At 38.9% G+C, this 23,954-nt stretch overlaps 1 protein-coding gene across 8 annotated transcripts; it reads right to left on the reverse strand.

Moving 5' to 3' along the window:
* Positions 1–2,514: 2,514 nt before the first annotated feature.
* On the reverse strand, positions 2,515–23,862 carry TMPO (thymopoietin). Of its 8 annotated transcripts, XM_058804909.1 has the most exons (11): positions 23,527–23,862; positions 15,928–16,054; positions 14,151–14,306; positions 12,568–12,668; positions 7,870–7,989; positions 7,665–7,760; positions 6,996–7,106; positions 6,093–6,182; positions 5,941–6,006; positions 5,692–5,783; positions 2,515–4,392 (listed from the first exon to the last, which is right to left on the reverse strand). In XM_058804909.1, exons 1-11 carry the CDS (start codon positions 23,767–23,769, stop codon positions 4,101–4,103), a joined length of 1,494 nt encoding a protein of 497 aa, XP_058660892.1. In that variant the 5' UTR covers positions 23,770–23,862; the 3' UTR covers positions 2,515–4,100. The 8 variants fall into 8 exon arrangements, with proteins under 8 accessions (XP_058660892.1, XP_058660893.1, XP_058660895.1 ...); XM_058804910.1 differs by lacking the exon at positions 7,870–7,989; XM_058804912.1 differs by lacking the exons at positions 7,665–7,760; positions 7,870–7,989.
* Positions 23,863–23,954: the final 92 nt, after the last annotated feature.

The following is a 23,954-nucleotide window of genomic DNA, read 5'->3' on the forward strand; positions in this document are numbered from 1 at the left end:
GTGCAGCATCTGCTTGGGTTGTAAACTTGTACTTTATATATACTTTCCTTGTTGCAACATCAGAACAACAAGACCTTGGTTCTAGAATCAGTCATGGATCAGGTTTTACAGCCCAAGGGAAATCTTAGTCTGCAGCATTTCCTTCACCAGGATCCAAGCTTCCAATGTTGAACAACAGCAGTCACATGTTCTCAACATAAAAAGTAGTGAAACCTCTATTCTTATTAATTTCTGCCATGGATATCCTTGTCTAATAATATTTCTTTAATTTTTTTTTTCATTCTCCTCACACATTATATAGTTTATCTCTTAAGCATCACAATTTTTTTTCCTAAAGAACAAATAAATAAGACAGTGCAGTTATGTTTTAACCACAGGCTACCAATGCTAACAAAGAACTTCAAAGTGTGGTGGAATGGTGGAACAGAAAACTTGTGGGATTTTTTTTTTTTTTTTTAGTATCAGCAGATACACAGTACTTACAGGTTTCTGTGCCACCTTAGGGCTGCTTTACAAGTTCAATCAGCTTGGAGACCCTGTGCTGTCAGAAATATGCATGTACATATCTATTGTAGTAATTTGCTGTTGCAAAGCAGCCCGGTAAATTCCCTCAGGAAAAAGGAAAAGCAAGTCAAAGGACAGTTTTAGACAAAGATAGGTAGACTCACCAAACACACAATAAAAACCACATTAACAGACAACAAAGGGTATGCTGAAACACCTACCTTTGCAAACACAAAATTTATACATCCCTGTCTCTATTCCACCCAATATGTTACTTAAGCCATATCAAAGTAAACCAAATGCACCAGCTTCATTTGCAATTACATAAATTTTACTGCTGAGTCTTCTTTGGGACCTGTATTATTTAAAGGCATTATTTTTATACTTGGCTTTTCGGCTTTGAATCTGCATAAACCAGTTAAAGTATTTTTTTAAAGATATCTTGTCCACAAAACTAGTAAAGAAGGTAATTAGCAGGAATTTTAATACCATGAAGAGCTTTGTAAGTTTATGCCACAGAAAACAAAACAAAACACACAGACCAAGCCCAGGAGGGATCTGAAATCATTCTGTAGGGCAGTGCTGAGCATGCTGTTAGCAAGTAAGCTTGGAGAAGTTCTTTCACACGGTTTCTTATGTAAATACAAATAAAGGCCTTAAACCACACAGAGAATTAAATTTAAGATCTTTCTTGAAAATGTATTCTCTTAGACACTACTGAAGCTCTCACACTCTCACCATGGATCAGACGCTGTAAGATTAATCTGAAGATTGCAAGTGAAATCCTCTAGTGATCCACAGCCTGATACCAGGCTCCCAAGACAGGGTGCATGTTGAAAGATTAGCACAGAATTTAAAGGGGAAAAAAACAAGCTGTGTGTTAACTCCAATTCAGACAGGAAATCAAAACCTGGCAGGTTTTCAGCACAGCATTCTGAGCACTATGACCAGTTATGAGAACCAAACCCAAAATAACATTGTCATGGCCATTAACTTCCACAAACCTTTTCCAGGCTTGTTGCAGTCCTTGCCCCAGAAGGGACTTCTTAAATCATACTTCCTACATCAGAACTCCACTCATTTTTGCAACTGAATTTTGGATACTAGTCCATAACATCGCTCTGTTTTGTCATTGGTACTGAAAGTTCAAGCTGGCTCTGTCTAAAAAACAAGATGAACTCACGGAACAAAAGTGGGAATGTGTAAAGGAAGGGAAAAAAGGAACATCAGTGCCTATTGCTTCAGGACCTTGATACAAAGAACTACAGTATAATTATATACTTCAGCTTAACTTCTACTGCAGTAGTTAGAATGCTTTAAGCACAGCTCATAGCACTACTATGTGTTACTCTTAGAATACCACGAAAAATTCATCTTTGGGGCCAGGAGAAAGATTCTACTCTCAGGGCTACCTCACACCATTAAATGTCTGAAAGATAAAAAAAAAAACATTCATTTCTTGAAGATGCAATGCCTTCCAACTACAACTGAACTAGATGTAGGTTATTTTGAGGACTTTTCAAGAAAGCTCTACCAGCTGTGAGGCAACACTGAAATTGAGAGCATTCTCCAAAACAGTGCAAAAATGAAAGAATGATGACATTTAATTGTAACAAAATTCAGTTTGCAGTATGTTTTGATTGTGGCTTGCTTTCTTTCTTTGATGATACTAGTAGTATTCCTGGAGGAGGTTAACTGAAAGTATTTCATGTAACTAGGAAAGAAAGCTATATTTTACATTGAAACATCAAAGTGGTGTGAGAAATAATTTAAAGTGAAAAGGAAGTTCTTTAGCATTGAAGAACAAATGAAAGCTATCTTCTCCCCCCATCCAAATTAAAGGCCTGACATTGGCTAAAGAACTATGGTGCAAAACTCTGATACTGTAAATATGATGATACTCCTGCCACCAGGTAAATGAACTGACCTATTTACTGTCACATTTCTAATTTTTTTTCAATATGTAAGACTATAGCAGCAGAAAATGACACCACTGATACATCATTTGTCTTGCTTTTGCTGCCTTTCAGCAATGCATTTATTTTGATAAGGAAAATCCACACACATTAAAATCATTTTTATTTTTCTCCATTTTTGACACCAAAAGTGAATGTCTTATGTTACAATTCCCTATAGGATGGACACAAGTTTAGCTATTTGAATTACTCAAAAAAGCAGTTTAGAAGGAAAAAAACATTAAACAGGAAAAAAACCCCAAAACTATTGCTTTGCTACAAATTACCATGTTTGTCCCAAAGTTCACAGAAAGTAAAGCTTCCCCATAGCTATAGTCTACACAATAATTGTACCTAGAATAAAAAGATATTGACTATTAACTAATGTTCTCAGCTTTTTATAAGTAGCACTTTAAGAATAAGTAGTAGGATTTATTGCAATTTTGTACCAAGCAATAAGACTGAACATCTGTATGCTGCAGATTTAAGCACACCAAAAATGTATACATTCACTTTAAAAAGATTTTTGCTTATCACTCTTCATTGGTAGTAGTGAAGTCAGCTGCCTGCTCAACCAAGTTACACAACAGAGAGTGTTTCAGCATGCTTCCACTGAGAAAAATAGTCAATGGCATGAAAGTAGTAAATCTCACCTTAAAAGATGAAACTAGCAGAAAATGCAGCAATGCCCTCTTCATACAAGAATAAAACTTCATATGGAATTTTCACACTTTGAGAATACTTCTCTACATGAATATTTAAAGATAATGACATAAAGCTGTGTTGGAAAGACCTCGCTTTTTTAAAAAAGAAAAAAGACCACTGCTAATGTTGGAATTTCAACTGCTTCAGATAATCTTGACCCAAAAAAGTATTTTAGTGGCAAATTATTATGATGTTATTTTTATTTCCCACACGTTTTACTAATAAATAAGTTCCTCTAAGACATCTCTTGCCAATTAAACTTGTATTCAGCTCCTACAACACTGTAAGCACTAAAATGAAGGGATACATTTAAATGAAATTACACTTAAACACAGTTACTAATATGATAAGACTGTTACAGAAATGCAAACAGGTTTACAGTTACATTTACTAAAAAGTTACAGTAATCTACAGAAAAGGTTGTTGTATTCTCTCTACATCCTAAGAGATCAAATTCAGTTATGTTGTTACTGAAAAAAATGCATAAAGAAATGCATTTCCCTTTTCCTATGTTAAAATCCTTCTCCGCTATAGTCTAGAGACAGAAGTACAACTTATTTTCCGTACAAAGGAAAAGCTTTAAAAACACAGCTTCACATTTTACTACATTTTTGCCCTTCTCAGCTTCCAAGTTCTTGCAAAAACAAATATACATTTTCTCAAAAGTGAATTTAAAGGATGTCCACATTAAAAAAATAAAGCCTACAAAAAGTTCAAAGATGTAAAAAAATGTTACTCCTATGGCAGTGATCTCCTACTTGTCCAAAGTCCAGAAAGTTATCAATGTCCATTTAATATTATCTTTCTTCAATTATCCAATTTATCAGGTTCCAATCACATTATTTGTAAGAAGTCCTTGAGCCGATGAGAGGGCAGAAGAGTTCTCTACAATTAAAAAACAGGAGATCAAATTGGGTGTGCCTTTCAGAAAGATATTCATTCGGCACTGCCCGGAGAGACCATTTTCAGGTATTTAGAAAAAGGATTTCCTTGATTAGTTTCCATTGACTGATAAACCAAAAACATGAAGACTGAAACAATAACAAAGAGAAGAACTTTTATCCACAGGGCAACAGGGCGTTCTTTTTTTATTGGTGGTTTCTCTGGCTTGGTGTCAGTGGAGGTACCGTATTTCTGCGCATACTTAGAGTAACTTTCCTCCAGTATGAAGTCACTGTGCTCTAGAGGCCGGCTTGCAGCTCCTTTGATTGGTCTACGGCAGCTAGCACTGTTAATTAAAAATATCAAATTGAAATACTGCATATTTAAAAGGGCAATCTAACGTACATAGGGAAGTTTTAGTGTAATAAAGAACTAAGAATTATTTCTGGTGAATACAGTACCCGTAATACTACTTTTGAAGCTTGACATGTAGACATGTTAAGTTAATAATTCACTGTTCAAGCAAACATTCTAAAAAAACCCTCAAATGCTACTTCACCCTATCCACATAAAAAGGATCATAGCAGGCAATCAAACTGTAGAAAGTAGGCAATCAAACTGTAGAAAGTATCTCCCTCTATTTGCTTTTTTAATCATTACTTATGCAGCCCTGTTGGGATTTCTAAACATTAGATTATCTCTGGCCAATAAAACATCTACTGATGGCTAAGCCATACACAGAGCCAAAAGACAAAGCAGCAAGGATTAAAAAAAACGCTATGTACACTGCCAAGGTCCTATATACAAGGAGTACACATAGATGATTTTTATTGAAAAGAAAAAGTGGTATGGATTTAACTAGACCTCCAAAACAGGAGAGGAAACTTGAGTCAGCAGACACACTATGGTAGTAGCAACTGGTACTATATATTCTCCTTATGGTCAAGAGTTTATGCAATTGCAGTTTAAATTGAAGCTATAATTAACGTGTTGGAAACACAGGAGATAATTTCACATCTTAACATGGGGAAACTTTTTCTCATATCCTCTAAACAGAGCATTTTTTAAATTACCTAGTTAACCAGAGGGTTGTTTCAATTTTTGTTTAAATACAAAGACACAAAAATAATCCCCAAATGCACAAGTAACAGCCTTTCCTAGATGCCATTCTTATTCACGCTAAGAGTATTCAGTATGACTGCTACCTAAAGGAAAAAAATAGGTTACCTGAAAGTTCTTTCTTGCTTTACAAAAGAAAATTCAAATATATGCTGCGAGATCTTTCCTTAATTTACAGCAGGCCTAAGCATTTGTATGTTGTCAAAAACTTAAATATTGCAAGTCACTACCACAGAAAAGCCCTTTCCATTTAACTTTCACCACCTAGAAATTCCAGTAATAATTCCTACTATAGTATCACCCTGTTCTCCTTCTCCCTCCTCCAATTTCAATAGAGAGGGGGCTGTTTTGGTAACAAATCTGTGTGTACAGAATGGAAGAATAGGTGGCTGTCACAAATGTAATTGAGCCAGAGTGCAAAAACTGGAAATATAATCAAAAATCTGTCAATATAATCAAAAGATATTTCTCAGCTTAAATAGGTTTACAAGAACTGAGAAAAAGCCCCCATAAACCTTAGAATTACCTAATTCCTGTAGGTGTTGATACTTCATCAGGGAACAATTCTTTAAGAATATCCCTTTCTACTCTTCTTTCTTCTGTAGTTCTCTCCAGCACCTAGGAAACCAAAAACAGTTAGAGGCCAAATAGACAGCAAAACAAAGAAGTTTCTACATAGCGATCTCAGTGACCACTACCATGTGCAATTTGTAAGAATGAATAAGTCACCCAGTGCCATTCAAGAAGTTTACTTCTTGAGTTTTAGAAGTTTAACCTTAGTTATTGGCAGCCATCCAGTCACTTTTGGTGTCTTAAAGCATTCAGTGATCACCTCCATTTCCTTTAAGATAAAGAATAAGCTGTATAAATAAATCCTATACACCTGCGAGCCGATGATGTAGATGATCAAAAAAACTTAACTATCACCTCTATCATGGCTGTGTTGAGCAGATCACAGGACTGGTTGTGACCAACATGATTTAAAAAGCACTGATGTGGGCAATCTGTCTCTTCTTGCTGTAATAAACCATACAGTATGCTGTAATAAACCACAGTAGAGTAAAATACTGACTGAAAAACCCCATCAGCAGTTTGGAGTAGAACATCAAGTTGACCCACAACATTCTATTTGACAACTAAGCCTACACTGCAGTTGTATTGTAAATGAAGTGTTAATAGCAGCTTTATCTGGAGCTACATGAACAGACAAACAGCATCTTGTAATGTAAAATTCCACATTACAGATTACATTAATACAATTACATATACTTGCAGGTGCTTTAGACAGTTCTCCAAGAGATAATTTTTGACAGCCTGAATAGGTTAACAGTAAAAGAATTCTTTTCTCCCTTGATAACCACCAGGAATCTACAGATACTTTTTTAATTCAGGAATTTGGTCTAAAGTAATTCTACTAGTTAATTCTCTAAATTAAAGCACATTGCATTTTTTCAGAATAGGCTGATTTACAAGCTCAAAGGGAGATAACCCACGTCTACTCTACTTTGAGCTATAAAGAATTTAAAAGACAAAAAAAATCTATATTTTGCTCAGAAAAATAGCAGCACAAGGAGAAATAACACATCAAAATATATTTGTGTTAGGAAAAGAGAAAAATCACATTTTTCACACACACCCCTAAATCTGAAAGGGGAAGATGAAAATAAGTTTATATTCTGTTTTATGTCATGTGACAACACTAGTTTATTTTGACTGGTGTCACCCGGGCAGTGACATCCTCTACCCCCTCTGTACTAAGAAATAAGCACATACACAAGAATTTTGTTCACAGAGAGTAAGCAAGAGCAATCTAAGTATTAATTTATTTACTTCAGCTGTCATCAGTAGTTTCTTTGGTGTTCTTCTGGGCATGTCTGAGAGTTCACTGACTGACAGTGTAGGAGCTGCATGCTTGAAATTTCCAGGCACCCTATTGCCAACCTGCCGAGATTCAAAATTGTTCAAACTCAGAAACAGCCAAAATACAAAATGAAAAGGGGCAAGGTGGCAGAACCAAAAAATAAAACCTTTATGTGCATTGAATATATGCATGTTAGAAGTTAACTGAAGAAGGTTATGTAAAAGATGCTCCAAGATCAGCAAAGGAAACACACTGCTTATCATTCCAAGTAGTTTCTCTTAAGCCATTTAGAAACATAAAAGTTATTTAGTTCACAAGAAAAGCCAAACTTAAAAGCAAATATTCTGCATGTACTTAAATAAATTAAAAAAAGCATCTAAGCTTGTAAAGTGGTTCTTTTCAGCCCTCCCCCCTCAAACAACAATAGATGGGACCTAGGTGTTGAACTAGTCCCATCTCAAAGTAAAGAGTATTCGGTTCTAAAACATATATTGAGTATGAGTTCTTAAAGACTACTGAATAGTCTTACTTTCCTTAAAACAATCTCCTGTTTGTCCAAAACAGAATGATTCTGTCAGTGAAGATATATTACAGAAGAATACCACAACTGATTAAACATATTTACTAAGCATATTTACTAGGGTCTCGTCGCTTGCAGCCAACACAGTTTCATTTATGGGAGTACTCTCTGATATTACAGCATCATCTACAGGCAACTGTGCTGTAGCTTCCACCTGTTTGTTTAAAACAAACAAAAGACAACAATTGAATAAAAGAGCCACTGGGACCCTAAGAGTGAGAGAAAAAAAAAAAAGCTTGTCTATTATAAAAGCCTCTCATCACCCTTTTTCTTGGTGCTCTTCTTGACACTCTTGTAGACTCCCTAGAAAATGCCTGCAGAGGTCCACTTTTTGAAGATCCACTTGTCCAGACAGTCTCAGTAACTCCATCTTGAGAATAGGTCTATTCAAGCATCAAACACATGATCACATACATGAAAACCAGCTCCAAATATCAGATACTCACAGCCAAAAGCCAAAATAGCATGCACACTCCAGAAGCAACGTGTCTACAATCAAGAAACTCTAGATCCTAATAATGAATCAATAATGAATAGCTAGCTAGATTAGTAGCATTGACCAGAATACTTATATTTGAGCATATTGTTCAAATACAGAACTGAATAGATAATGCCCAACAGTAAAAACTGATTTGCTCACTGCCCTAGAATGAGCTAACATGAGGACTTACATCAACTCATAGACAGCAGACATGAAGTTTTCAGTCCCATTACATTTCCTGCCTACACACACATACAAAAAATAAACCTATGAGCATAAGCAGAAAGCATCACCTTTTTCTCTACAGATAGGGTTCTATTTTCTCAGACAGAGTTGTGCACAGTTTATGCACAGCCTCCTAGGTTTCAACAGGAACTAATCTTCAGCCACAGGGGGCAGGGAGAGACACTTAATGATCTTAAAAAGTTTCCTCATACAGGGATAAAACTAAAACTTTTCACATAACAGCAGGTTTAAACAATCAAGCCTGATACAGATCTCTCACAAACTGAAGTAACAGCATGAAGCACCAAAATTTTATAGCCATTAACAAATGCAGATCATTCCCTATGCTTTACTGCAAGTTTCATGCTCAAAGCAAATATTCCCCTCTAAACTAATTCAGAGATGGAAAGGGAGATGTGGATCTGCTTCATCCAGATGAAGATTTTCATTTTTATTTGGTAAAGTTTAAAAATAAAAATTACTTTTTCAATACTTCTATCTTTGCACATTAACACCTCATACAGTGATGTATTACCAAGTTTTTAGAAGTTACACTCATTGCTAAATAAAGTTATACACTGCAACTGTCAGTTGCAGGTTCAATAGTGGAAATGACTTCACTAGAACAGCTTCAGCCCCAAAACAATGTGTTAAGAGAACAGGCTGAAAAATATTTATTAATTGAGAGGGGATAGTGAAACTAGATGCTGAGCTGCTTTATGGTTCTATGACAAATTCTGTATAACAGCTAGCTACTACATACACAGCAGAGGGAGCACAAGTGTTTCACTTCATTCCAAAGTCACTGAAGTATTTTATAAAACAAATGCACAGACCTCAGGTCCAAACAGATTCAGATTTTTTTTAGAATTGTAGATTTCAGCCTAATTCTCCAAAATTCTTTACAATTTTACAAACTTTTGATGAAACATCTTCTAACCCCTTCTTAAATATTTATCAGACACTGCATTCTCCTCCTTCCTGCAACCTATAATCACAATTCCTCACCTTAACCCCATACATTTTCTATTTGAGAGGTATTCTTTAAAAGCTTAGAGAAAAAAATACTAATTTCAAAGTGTTTCTACTCTAACAATCTACTCAGGAAAGCAGGAAGGCAAATTCACTCATACTAGTAACCACAAGCTCCCCATTCCAGACTATTTGACTATGAATTACTTATGAAACTTAGAAGCACTTCACTAATAACTGCCTCTCTTCTTCAGATGCTTTAATCATATGTTTGAAGTACCAACTTTCAATTTTTTTCTTGCATGAAAAGTCTAGGAAAAACAAGAATCTACTGCATAAAACCCATCCAGATTTCAGTAGAACACAGTCAACAGACAAAAGAAAGAAGAAATAAAACTTGTTGTCTACAGTTATAGTTATCCTCACTGTCAACAGAGCAGGCCTCTAACCCTGTCAAAATGTAACGTTCGTGTTGGGTACACCACCACCCTGTAATGTAACCAGAGAAACCTGTAATGTAACCAGAGAAACGACAATGGTGTGGTACACAAGCAGTGTTCAGTGTCTGCTTCTGTCGAATAACTCATGAGCAGTGGAGCTATAGATTATGACTTTACCTCAGCTATCACTTACCAAGTTACTATACAGGTAGTAAAAAAAAAAAATACAGGGAGGAGAAGGGGACCACAGCACATACAGAATGTCACTGCACAAAGTTTCAGGAGAGAGACCAGTTCTACACTGCTCCTTAACATTTTTACGTTGTTTATCCTGCCTCCTTCTGCCCAGGGCCATTTACTATGACATGTTAGGCTCAGTTTTGAACTCCTACTCTAGATTCACCTACTGGATTAGAAGGGGATATTAAAATTAGCATTTTCTGCAGCCTTTTCCCTATGAAGAGGTAATGAAACACAAATAGCTGAGCTCAAGTTCATCCAGCCCTCCCCTGCTAACTGACTGATAAGACCCATACTCAACCTCCCCACCCAATTTCTTGTGCAGCAGTCTGCCTAATAGCTATCTCTTTGCACTCTCTTCTCAAGAGAACAGCTACATCCAGCCATGCCAAATGACAAACAGTCTTGTAAGCTACATACATCTGGTCTAAAAGCAGTGCTGCACAGGACCTAGAAGTAACCTAGAAGTAGCAAGTCTGCTCACTCCACATTGCCCACCAGCTCAGCCTCACCATGGTTCAGACACTCTATCTTTGTGCCAATGTCACACAGTGCACAACGGCTCAAATAGTTCTGCAAAATTAGTATAGTCCCTTGATACATTGCTGAAAACCTACAATGTAATTCCATAGGAAGAAGGGGAGGAAAGAAAAAAAATCTTATCCATGTCCTGATTTTATTCTCAGCAAAATACATGACTACACACATTTGCTAGCCAAAAGCATTAAGTTGTTCTTGGCTTCAAGCAGCTGCAAAATTTAACTGGGGGGTGGGTGGGGCTATTTTGTTTTGGGTTTTTTCGATGGTTTTGTCTGTTTGCTGTATTAAAAAAAAACCAAACAAGAAACAATCAGAAGTTCAAAAGTAAAAGGTTTAAATGACTAAAGAGTTTCTGAAGAATTTGGCAATTTTGAAATGATGTCACTTTTTCATTATTCTTTTGATTAACTCCTGGAAATTAAAACATGCAAGTTGCAAAATATTGCATCTGTACTGCACATGCAAGATTGCCAAAAGAGTAATGACCTGATACTAACATAGTGAAACTGGATGACAAAAAAATTGAGTAAACAAATCATCACTTAAAACACCACAAAAATGCCTCACTAAATTTCTTTTATTTTGTAAGCGAGTTCCTGAAGACTACAAGGTTTGTTTGTTGACAGCAGAATTAACTATCTTTATTACACTAAAGCTGACAGGGATTTCTGGTAGAATAACCATTTTGAAAAGTGATTCTTGAAATACAAGAATCTAAAGATTAAGATGCTCATTATAGAGACCATTACAAGCAGAACTTGCCTGACCAAATTAAAGCATGCTTGGTGCATTGAACTATGTGTGTGTTTTAATTTTTCAAAGTAAAATCTGTTCAGCTTGCATCCTAAACTCCAACTTAAAATAAGCAAAATAGTTATGGATCTCCGTAGCTGTCTTGCATTACTCAAGGTCACAGAGAAGCATTTTACCCACTTCAAGAGACATCTATAGCTAAAGCATGTTTATACATACACACACACTAAATAGCAGGCGTCTGGCATTTAACAAAGTATTGAGAAAAGTCACTGTGATCTGCTAAAATACACCAAGCAATTAACAAGCCAGATTCTGAGTCACTGAACGTTTCTTTATGAGTCCTTTACTGCAGCATAACTCCACTACTTACTGGACAGATGAACAACACTCTAAAGACTCAAAGTATCCTAAGCTGGGGAAGAGGGCATTTAGTGATGCGTTCATATCAGAAGGACAGATCAGCCATCAACTACCATACCCTGTATTCAGCAGTTTGAAAATCAGAGGAGATTCTGTGAAATCTCTCTTCCATCAAGACAGCAGAACTAATATTTATGGGTAAAGAACAGATGGGAGATTTACACTTGTTATTTATTCTTTTTCTTCATAGGAGAAGTTTTTCAACAAATTCATGTCTACTCTAGTACTGCTGCTACAAACATAGTTGAAGAAAAAAAATATTACATAGCTAGTGTGTGTGCGTACACACATACACTCACCTATACATATAGGCACATACCCAAATACATTACTTCACAGATTACATTTAAATGAGTCATTAAACAGATGTATTTAAAATGCATACATATATATATATGTGATTAGATAGCTACAGATATATGTATGCATTTAAAAACACTTGTTCAAAAAAAAACAAACAAAAACCCACACACCCCTTTTTCCTAACTTTTCTTTTTTTAGAGAAAACACTGCTTTTATTAAATCAAGTTGATTACGAGCATCCAACAGAAAGTCATCAGCCCACATGACTTAATCTGCCAGGTTTCCAAAACTAAACATGTTATGGTTGCCTACTATCTTTCTCTAGGAGGCGCTGCAGCAGCTGGCAAGTCAGACAAACAGCTTTCAGCAGACCATTACTTTTGAACACCATCAGACATGCTAAAAACAGCCACTACAGTTAATTCACAGGATTTTCATGCTATATTAGAACAGGCTTTCTAAAAGAACTTTTAAAAACCAGCATGGCTCACTTAGTCAAATGTAATGTTAAAGGCAGTAAGGTGTTTAGTGAGCACATCACCTGCAGTTAGCAGCAGTTCCAGGAGCTGCTATGACAAACATACCTGGTTGTGTTCAACAACTCTTTTTTGTTTGAGTGCGACTGGCGTCTTCGTCCTGGCTTTCAGGGGCTCTCTCTTCTCAAGTCTCAGCTCGGTCTTCGGATCTGCAACCAGTTTTAATAGAACTAGTTTCTATAATACTACTGTTGTTGTACTAGATGAAACCAAATGTATTTTAATAAAAATTCATTTTGAGAGGCAACAGAGAGAGCTGTGAAACAGGTGTATTTTCTATTAAATGTATAAGAACAAAGACTTTTGAAGAACAACCTTAAAATTATTTCAAAACACTGATACACATATTTACCTTTTTTTGCTAAAAATCCTACATTTCAGATAAGCCTTGACAAATTCAGCAGTTCCATTTAGAAACTGCTATCAAATTGCAATTCCTTTAACCAAAGTACCATTCTACTATTGATTGTAGTAAATGTATTGAAGATGGTCAATGTTGTTTTAAGTTGTTAGCTTAGTTTCCTCTAATATATGTCCTTTTATATAAAATCCCATTTTTGATGCAGTAGAAAGGAGAGCTGTTAGCAGTTATCTCACCAACAAAAGGATACATTATTTCCACTGCTTTTCTAAAATTCTAATAGCTTTACACTAACATATTTAAGATTTATTAATAAAAACTTTTTTTTTGTAGGGGAGAAGGGGAATATTTGGGTTTGAGTTTTTTTCCCCAGTGTGTGAACAGTTCAGTATTTATATGAAGCATATGTAATTATAAGAAGTTAGCTGTCAGTTGTGACTGGGCTCTTGGCTGTCCCAAACATTAATAAATCAATCTCTAATATTCTTTCTCCCTTAAAAGTGCAAGATAAAAAGGCTGAAAAATAAGCCCAAATATGCAAGGGAGATCAATCCAATTACTAGTTCTATTTCAACCCTTTCTGTCCTATGTCCATGGAAATTTCTTTAAAAAACAAAACAAACCCACTCCCAAAACCAAACCACACTAAATAAGCATCTTCTAACACTCCATTCAAGTAATTCTTTAAAACCTGCACTGTTTTTAATTTTTGTAAATTGCACAATGGTGCGGTTTTGGTCCCACTTTCCCTACCACTACACATGCTCAATACAAACTTGATATTAAAACTCACAAAACACACACCCAGGACCAACCAATCAACCCACCCTCAACCAAGTCCATAAAAAACAGAGCTTAAAGGGGTTGAATCATAAGTGGTAGCCATTAAAAAAAAAAGAACAAAAAATCAATAAGCAAACATTCATTTACTATCCCGTAGTGAATAACTACTGTGAGCACCATTAGACAAAACTGGGTTAGTACTTAAGTATGAAGTGCAAAGAACATTGAAACACCCAACATGCAGTTCTCCTGTCTATTGGATTTACAGGCTCCATCCAGTCTGGGGAAAATGGATAAAAGGGACCAGAACAGGCACCTGGATCACTGTGCTGGTACTGCATGATCAAGTACATGACTGACATGGCCCACAGCAGTATCTTACAGCCTCCCCCAACAGCAAAAGCATACATCCCTAGGTTATTTCTACTGCAAGTATTACTCATGTATAATTTGAACTGCTCCCATGCAAGTTCCACTCCAGCCTTACCTTCCTCATTGTCACTGTACTGGTCAGAATCATTGTTTCCATTCTGTTTGGTGTTCTCAGTAGTTGAAATCGCTGGGAGAGGCACAGGTGCCATCAGGTCAGGACCTTGTTCCATCAGTTTCAAAAGCTTTTTCTCATAAAGTTTCCTAGTAGTAGCTATAACAAGGAAGGATACATGCTGAAGAAACAGTTTTAATCTTTCCTGACTTGACTGATAGAACGGGGCTGTTACATATTCTTTGGGAATTTCTGAATATAATGTTTTGTTTATTTTTAAACAGTTTGTATGGCCCAGAGTCTCTCTCTCTCTATATATATATCTATATACACACCCCTACCTCTAGGTACACCACTCTGCCTCTAAAGCCTTTAACTTCTCACTTTAAGAGAATTGTTAGATAAACTCAGACCTCTTTGTACACTGCAAGTTACAGAAAGGAAATCTATGGAAATGGAATTTATCTGCTTCCTAGATATGCTACTTCATATGCTGCAATATACAAGTTGTTATTCCCTCACAAAAAAAAAAAAGAAAAAAAAAAAAAAAAAGAGTGAATTTGATTGTTTCCCTTGCACTATTTCCATGCAGATTGCTCTATTAACCTCCTAATTCCCTTACCCTGGAATTGACGCCCTTGCCTTTGCCTTGTTGGCAAATTCAGTCCAATAAGCATCAGAGGTGGTGCAAGCAAGCAACAGAACTTTCTGCTTGCTGCCATCAGGTTGGCTTGCTTGGACAAGCAAGGACAGCTGTCTAAAACATTTTAAGTCTAGCACATACTTCCATATTTGGACATTGTTGGCAAAAATCTGTAGAGGTGACTGGTGCCTGAGTGTTAGCTGCAGAAAAAAAAAAATCTAACTTTTGAAATTTTTTGATAAGAGGAAACCATAATTTAAAAGAAACAGCAGCCTTTCAAGGAAATATCCATATCCTCTAAAAATTTAGAGGGTACGAAGGCAATAAATGTAAATGCCTTTCCAGTGGACTACATAGCTTCTTGAGTACCATCCAGAGGTACAGGATGAATGGCAAGGCATGCAGAATCAGCTAACTGAAAATATTACAGATAAGACTTTGAATACACACAGGACTGCAGCCTCCATCAGGACACTTCCATCCTCCTAGGATTCAAGAACATTCCACAGAAGGCTCCACATACTACAGACGATCTTTTTTTCAAGAGTTATGAAATCAAATTCCCTTGCCATTAGGCTACTGCACAATCTGAAAGGCAAAGCACTTTGATCTCACATCCCAGTGTGCAAGGCAGGAGATTAGGCTGGGGTCAGGACTACTCCTGACATAGGCCAGCACGCAGGACAGAATGCTAGGCTAGAAAAAAACATTAGCAAAGGAAAACATTACTGCACAATGCAGTGAGTAGGAAATGCTCTAGGGAAAGGGAAGTTCCCTGTTCTTATTTGGCTCTCAATACTATGAGGTTATTATGTAAGATGTATTTCCTATTTAAGTGGGCCCAGATCTAAACCTCTGTATCAGAAGACGTAACCACCCCAGCACTGAACTTTAACTAAGAGTCACACAGCTTCAGAACACAGCTTGGAACATCTCCAGCTGGCCTAGAACAGGAGAAGCAAACTGCAGGCTTGTCCACTGCAATGCTTCAAGACTTCTCAATGTAAACAGTACAATAAAAATATCCTAGGTGGGAAGCAGGACTGCAACAGTGCTGGTACTAAAAAGTAACTGTACCAGGGAAATTTCATAGTGACAAATAAAACAGATCAGTATCTGCTAGTTCAATTGACCTACCTACAATTGGGCCAGGATTTACTCCATACTTCATAAGTTGCTCTTGAAGGTCTTCATTACTCATCTCTGTTATATCTAGGCCATCCTTCTCCTCTGGTCTGGGTCTGTCAGTTTTCTTTGTGGCTTTCTGGAACAGGAGAGAGAAGTGAGAGACAGTGTTTCCAGTTAATACTGAACACATCTTTTTCTTCTAAGGGAACAGGAAAACGTAGGAGTACTAAACATATAAATCCAGAAGAAATTAATTCTATTCTCACCCATGATCACTACTAAAGCCTATATGAAACAGTACAAACATTTACACCTACTAAGAAAACATAACAAGTCTCCTCTTAAAATCACTCATTACTCTGGTCTTGTGTTTTAATTTGAAGTTCAAATATACAGTGGGAAGGGACTGCTTTCCTGTGACTGGAGAAGTAAGCTTCTAGCTGTTTCACCATCACTACGCAAAACTACAAATATTTATGTTATATTGGCATTTCTTTGCATTATTTTTCTACCTGATAGGTCATTTCCTCCTCTAATGATATAGAACAAGTTCTTTAGTATCTACATACTTCCACCCAAGTTACCTAAACCCCTACTCCTACTTGTCCTGTCATTCTCTGTGAGATTACATGATACTACAAGGTGAGTACAGGAAAGGCAAAAATCAGAAATGGTTTCATATTTTCAAAATCCTACTTGTCTGCTTAGGCCTCTGTTACTTGTAGCTCTAAAAAATTCTAAACCCAACTCTGGCAACACTACTTGAGCACTTGGCAATGCACCATCACCACATGCAGATGGCTATCAAAATAATCTGCTGAGATGCTACTCCTAAATTAGCAGTTTCTGCTCGATCCAAACAGAGTGATCGCAACACTTCAGCTTGGGAAGCCTCTGTTGCTACGATAGGGATTTGTAAAAGTGAAGAGGAAAGACAAAAAGCATGCTTAGGATTTGCATGCTCTTTACTAAGAAAGACCTTGATACAAATGACTTATTTCAAAGCAGTATCTCAAAGCTGCATTATATAAACAGAAACAATTTCCGTACTTAGCATTTTTCTCAACTCAGTTGTCTAGAAGGCCTATCTGTTTTTTTTTTTTACACTAAGATGATTTACATGAGCTAACAGAATCTATCTAGCTATTAATGCAAGTTCAATATTTGTTTGCATGCAAACATGGTCTTGCCTCAAATATCTTGGTATTTTAAAACTAAGCAGGGACTGAATGAGGGCTTCCCAAATATATCTGACTCCAAGCTTTCCTCTGGCTTCTGAATATTCCAGCATGATAAACTTAAAATCAGCTGCTGAAAAGCCAACAGATCATGGCATTTCTTTATTTTATAAAATAAACTACAAACAGTCCCAAGAAAGTATAGGACTATTAAAGAAGCAGATTTGACTAAAGACAGATTTACAACTCACTTTATCAGTCATTCCATTCCTAATTACTTTTTGAAGCAATTGAGCCATACACAAGAAACAATCCTTCAGCTGAATGAGACTTTTAGTCACTTTTGAACATGTTGGTCATAACATTATGTCAAGCTAAATATTGCACTAACTTTAATTTCATACTCAATGTGGTTTTTTTCCTGGACTACTGAACAGTCCAAACAGAAAAAACTTCTGAAAAAAATGCTGAGTTTTCTTGTTGAGATCTGTTTAGACTAATGAGAGCTCTGGTGTTTGCCCACATCACCAGGCAGATAAATCAAGGTGCTAGTCCATATTTCAGAAAAAAACTACCATGGTGCAGGAAATCGACATTCCATTTAGAGAAACTGGAATCCTGATGTAATGTATCTCTACCTTTGTTCACTTAGAGACCACAGAAGTCATACAACACCGGAAAAACTACTCAGCATTCTGGATGCTTTAAACAAATCTTAGCCATCAGAAATCTAACTGTAACTAATGAGTACCAGGGTATTCTAACATAAGTAAACTCACGTATCTCATGGTTTCTTTGTGGCTTTTTTCCTTCAAATACCATTTCACTTTTTCCTGCACTACTGTCACAAACAGAGATCATCAAAACAGCCAGTTTCAGCAAAGAAAAAGAGTAGGGAGGGAATGGAGGAAGTTGAAAGTAATCTGAGTTCTTCAATAATTGGGCCAGATGTGTTCATTTTGTGTTCTGCAAGGTCACAGCTTTTACTTTTGAACACCTATTCTCCTTAGAGCAGGAGCAAATGACTTGCCTTGTACAAGCAGAAAGCTGCCATCTAACCATTCACTGGACCACAAGGTGAGTCCCTGGAAGTACAAGGCTGGATAGAAGAATTTCTCACCCTCAGCTGTGGTATGACAGCGTCAACTTCAGCAACAACACTAAATTTAATTACCACTACCATTACAGTCTAATGCATCACTACACTTCCTCTGAATCAGGACAACTTGTCTGCTGGACTACACCATGAGAGAGATCAAAAGAACTAACTTAAACTCCTAACACTGTACATTACATAAAAACAAACAAATCCAAAAAACTCACACCCTCATTTACCTGTTTTAAGACCACTAGCAAAATTTGTCTTATTGTGGCGCAGAGATGAAGTGCCTGAAATGAAATTGTGGCAGAATTTGCCAATGTAAGGTAGTGCTATTGACCATTTTGCCCATAATGTAAATATTTTTGCAGTAATACACCCAAATCTATGTAAGTATTTTTGCAACAATATACCCAAATCAATAAATCCTTATCTGAAGAACTTCTAATCTGGTCCAGAGCTCACAGCATTAAAAAAATATTTCTATTCATTGCTATTTTCTAGAAAACAGAAGCTGGAAGATTATCTGCATACTTCACTTGAGAGAGATTTGTTCACATCAGAGATAGCAATTTGGTAGTGGTACATGTCAGGCTTGGTTTCTAATTGCCTAGAAACTAACTCTTCAGACAAGTACTGAAGTGAATTATAAGCATGGGGCTGCCACACAGCATTCTCAGTACTAGGGCCACAGAAAAACAACAGCATAAGTGAACTTCATCCTCTCCAAGTGTCATCTCTTGACAGCACAAAGCTTTCACCTTCTTTTGCTAGCAAGAAGAGCAGACAATGCAAGCAACCAGAATTCAGAACCCAACCCTTACCTCAGGCATTCCTACTGAATAGAAATTAACAGCCAGAGACCAGGGTAATTAGGCAAACTTCATAAGCACCTGTACTAATCTCAGCACTTCCCAAAAACAGGCATAAGAAACATGCTGAAGAAGCCGTTAAATAATAAAGCCAACAACTATGAGACACCACCAAAAACTATTTTCAAATCCCAAATTAAATGGCATCTACATCAGGATACACAAGGATTTTAATCCCAAACAGGTGCAGCTTCATCACAGACACAAAAAGGGTCAGGGCTTATTTACGATTCCTCTCAATCGTTAAGATGTTAAGGTTAAGGTTAGGCTAAAGAAAGCCCAAATCACACCAACAAAATGCTGCTTAATTCTCCAGTTTGCAGGGCTCCCTCGGGTAACAAATAACTATTTCTCTTAGGACATGTAAAGTTAAGGAACTGAACATGCAAAATGTTAATAATAGATTTATATTGTGAAATACATAGGTCTTTATTCCCCTTGTACTTTGTATTCTACCATAGACAATTTCCTGCAATATAATTTTCTTTTTTAAAAATTAATGATATTTAATGAACTGAACTTTTTCACCTTAAAGACCTGGAGACAATATTTACCAAGAGCTACAGGACAGACAAAATAAACAATGGAAAGGGAATTATGCAGCAGCAATGCAAAAGATACTGATGCACACAACTTGGAGAATTCACTACCTTTTAACCTTAATTAGCAAGTGCCAGACTTAAAATTTCCAAGCCTATGTATAGTAACAGTCATAAATTATAAGATTAAGGATCATTCAACCCTTCCACCCCCTTCTCCTCTCAGACACTAATTTCCATGTTACTTGGTGAAGGAAATACACCCTCTCAAAGTCTGAAGCTGCAGAACAGCCTGGCAGGACTTCCCACTGCAGTGAGAACTACTTTGGTCATCTCATCCCTGCTACCCACAACTTTCTCTCAGCCAGCAGATGAGCGCTTTTTAAAAGGCCACAAAGGATTTAAACTGTATTCTGGGTGATGTTTGTGCGGCAGGTCGTAATGAAGACATACAGCCACACAGGAAACACCAAATAGATTCTCTGCCTTCACTGGGCACACACAGATGCTTTACACTGCCTCACCTGTCCAGTACACTTTCCACAAACCTAATCTTCATAAACTACCAGTTTTACTATTACCTTCTCTTTTCTAATAGGGAAAGGTTTGAAGCTGTTGTTACCTTGGCTACAGATATCACAACCACAGCATTCTGACTATGAAAAGCTGGAGCTGGCTCTTTAGTTACTTGGCACTTGATTAGAACAAAAAACCTCAACAATCCAAATAAACAAGTCTCCCCCCATCAAACCAAACATCTTTACCTGATAGGTCTCATGTATGACCTTTCAAACAAGCTCTTCAGGTCCAGATGTTCTCATCATGTCATTTACAGGAGACATTTGACTGATCTTTTTCATATAATCACTTTAAAGGTCAAAAATATCACTCAGTATATGTCTTAGAAGTGATTCTTCCAGGACATGAAATACACAACAAGCTCAGTCATAATAATCCATACATTCTAAGCTCTGAACAGTTTCTGTTTGACAACAGCATCAAGACAGTATTTTTGGTACATGCTTTAAAATAATGGTCCTAGAGAGGCAAAAATGTAATTTCATAGTTATTTTTCCTGTGAGCTATCTTTACTGACATTCAGCCCATAACTAACCACCACGAGGGACATTCAGATCCAGATGGTTCACCTTGCAGCAAAACAGTGTCTTGCATACCTAGTCACTGTCCTCACATACCACTATGCTAAACAGGCTTAAGGGAAAAAAGCAAAAAAGTTGCTCAAAAACATTAGCAGAGCTGGAGAAGCTGGCTCCTCCAGACAATATTATCAGACTGAGCTACAAATAGGCATGATTTTAAAAGCTCTTCCTGTTCTGGTAGCCAAAGTGAGCTATATATTCTTGGGCTGCATAAAGGTAAGCCAAAAGAGTGATAGATTCAAAACACATAATTTGCAACAGAATTCAAACTATGGGATTTTGTCTCCGCACAGCTTTTATCAATAGAAAATAAGCACCTAAATGCATTATCAAATGTTCAGAACTTAGAAAAACCGCATTTAAATGAAGTGCAGACAGTTCAAAATTACTAATGACTACAGCCGTGTCCAAGCTCTAACGCCACTATTAAGAGAGCTGGTGTAGCTTTCAGCGACTGCAGCACGGACATTCAGACGATTGCTTTGCACTTGTGGCTCGCAGGCACTTTGAGAAGAGCGACGCCCGCCCAGCTCCAGGCCCGCTAAGGCAGCCGAGCGATCCCGCGGGTGCCCAGGAGGAGCCGCTCGGAGCGCGCCCCACCCTGCGAGTGCCCCGCTCACACCGGGGCTGCGACCCAGCCAGGCTGCAGCCCCCGACCGAGAGCCTTCTGACTGTGTGCTCGCAATGAAGGGAGGGGCGAGCGGGCACAGAGATGAATGGAGCAAAGCCCGTGCTTTTATTGTATTCATCCTTTCCACAAATGCTTGCAGTTCCAGTTCCTCCCTTGCCCCTTACCTCTAACTTCTTTCAAACGTCTGGGTGCTTTCCCTCTTGTCCTCTCTTAATCTTATTAAGATATTTTGCTTTGACTCCCAGCCCCCTGGGATATCAGCCTTCCCTCGCTCTTCCTCTTCTTTCCAGTTGTTCTGGGAACAAATTGCTCTGGAGACACGAGTGCTAATCTTTTTGAAGGACAGCTGATCAGAGAAACACGCTTATGCCAAAAGACATTAACAGGAACAACAGTTACTCGGGCTACAAGCAGTCGCAGAACTACTCAAGTAGCACAAAGAAGGCAACAAGCACACATCATCCAAGTTTGTTTTGCTTGGCAGGTACTGTTTGGGATTTTTCTGAGTGTTTTGGTTGCGGTTGGTTGTTGGGGGAAGGTTAAGGGGAAGGCGACACAACACGGGGCACAATGGACCCAAATCTGGGCACTAGAGTATTTGCTGAAGTTCTGGAACTTCTGATGATACAGTGCTCTGATACTAACACACCAGATAAGCATAAATAGCACAGAGCCTTCCAGATATTGTTCACAAAAGTGTAGGAGTACCACCCATTCTGTAAACATCAAAAAAGTCACCCGTAATTGTTTAAACTTAAGCACTATGGAAAGGAAAACTCAGATCTAGAATGGGAACTAGCAGTTTTGAGATGTTCCTCCTCCAGCAAGCATGAAACAAGTCAGATTCAAGCTCATCCTGTTTTACTCAAAAGCACCTTATGAATGCTATCAGCAGACCACTGTAAGTCAGAGAAATGTCTGTTTCCCTGTAACTGCATTCAGTGAGTGCCAGTTAAGTGTCCGAAACAGACAGATATTAAGTTAATAACTTGGTTCTAGAGATCTCTTCCCCTTGAAGTCGCAGTTTTCAATTTTTTAATTCAAGAACTGTTCTCTTGGGCTTTTGAAGGTTAAAGCGTGAAAGTGAAAGACCTTCAAAGGACTCCGTTTCTCGGCACTCCCTCAACTAATGACCTTTGAAACACAGTATCTAACATACAATTAAATAGTTTCACTATCACACGCATTAGGACTCCGGAAGCTGATAATCATTATCCAAGCCTTTTCTCAAGACCAGACATCTTACAATTATCAATTACAAGATTGCTTTCTCAAGATATGCAAATTTATAGTCCACTTACAAAAAATTAAGAAAGAAATCGCAGCTTCCCAAAGAGAAAAACTTCAAACGGCATCAGCTTCCCCCTTTCCTTACATGTGTAAAGTCTAAGAAAACAAGCACAGGGGACTAACTGAACAGGCACCAGAGGCGCTTTGCTATAATACACATCTCAGAGGTACGAGCGAGACATCTACATTACGCAGACTCTCTTTACACTAAACAGTGCACTTCATTAAGCGAAACAAAGCAGCTGTTCACGCACAGCTTCATCCTTTCATTTAAAGCTTTTACACCGAGTAGCGCGGCTGCCGTACAACCACGACAGCGGACCGGAGTCCCTAACTGAGCAAGCTGCAGCCTCGTGCTGCTCTCTTGCTTCGTTCCTCTAACACCAGAACAGTCTCCTTAGGACACCGCTCGCCAAGCTACAGCAAAAGTCTCCCAATTTACCCTCGGGGGCCATCGCACTCCCCACGCGCGGTCGCGCTGCCCCTGCCCCCCGAGCCCGCCGGGGTTCCAAGGGCGCTCAGGGCGGGACGCGTCCTGAAGGAGCAGCCGCCGGCCCCCGGCACGGACTCCGCCGTCCCAGCCGCTCCCCGACGCGGGGCGGCCGCCCGGCAGCACCGCTGCCCCTCTCCCTCAGGCGGCGGGACCGTCCCGGCCGGGCACGATCCCGCCCTCAGCCGAGCCGGAGACTCTCCCGACCCCGTGCGGGGACCCCGGCGCGCTGTGGCGCTCCCCGAGCCGCGGCCGGCGGGCGGAGGCGGCCGGCCCCGTTCGGGCGGGAAAGCGGGCCCGAGGCTGCCGGGAAGCCGAGGCGGCGCGGGCAGGAGGCAGCGGTACTCACCCGCCCGGCGGCAGCAGCTCCGCGGCTCCGGGCGCCGAGAGGTGTGGGCTCCCGCTCCTCGTCGCTGGAAAAGTCGGGCTGCGCGAGGGCGGGCGGGTTGCGGGCGGTGAGGTGCTGCAGGTAGAGCTGCACGTACACGTCCTTGCGCTGCTCGCCGCCCGGGAGGCTCACATTGTTAGCGATCAGCTCGCTCTTCAGCTTCTCCTTGGTCAGCACCGACGGATCCGCCAGGAACTCGGGCATCGCCGCCGGCCGCAGCCGCCGCCGCTGCTCTCCCAGGAGAGGCACCAACAAAGCGCGGGGAGAAGGGGCGGGGGAGCGGGAGGAGGAGGAGGACTCGTCTGCTCCGCGCCAGGGACCAGCTCCACAGCGGGCGGGCGCGCGCACCGAGCGCTTCTTCCCAGCCAGCAATAAACGGCGCCCTGATT

The sequence above is a fragment of the Ammospiza caudacuta genome, chromosome 5, assembly GCF_027887145.1.
Source record: "Ammospiza caudacuta isolate bAmmCau1 chromosome 5, bAmmCau1.pri, whole genome shotgun sequence".
Taxonomy (NCBI): Eukaryota; Metazoa; Chordata; class Aves; order Passeriformes; family Passerellidae; genus Ammospiza; species Ammospiza caudacuta.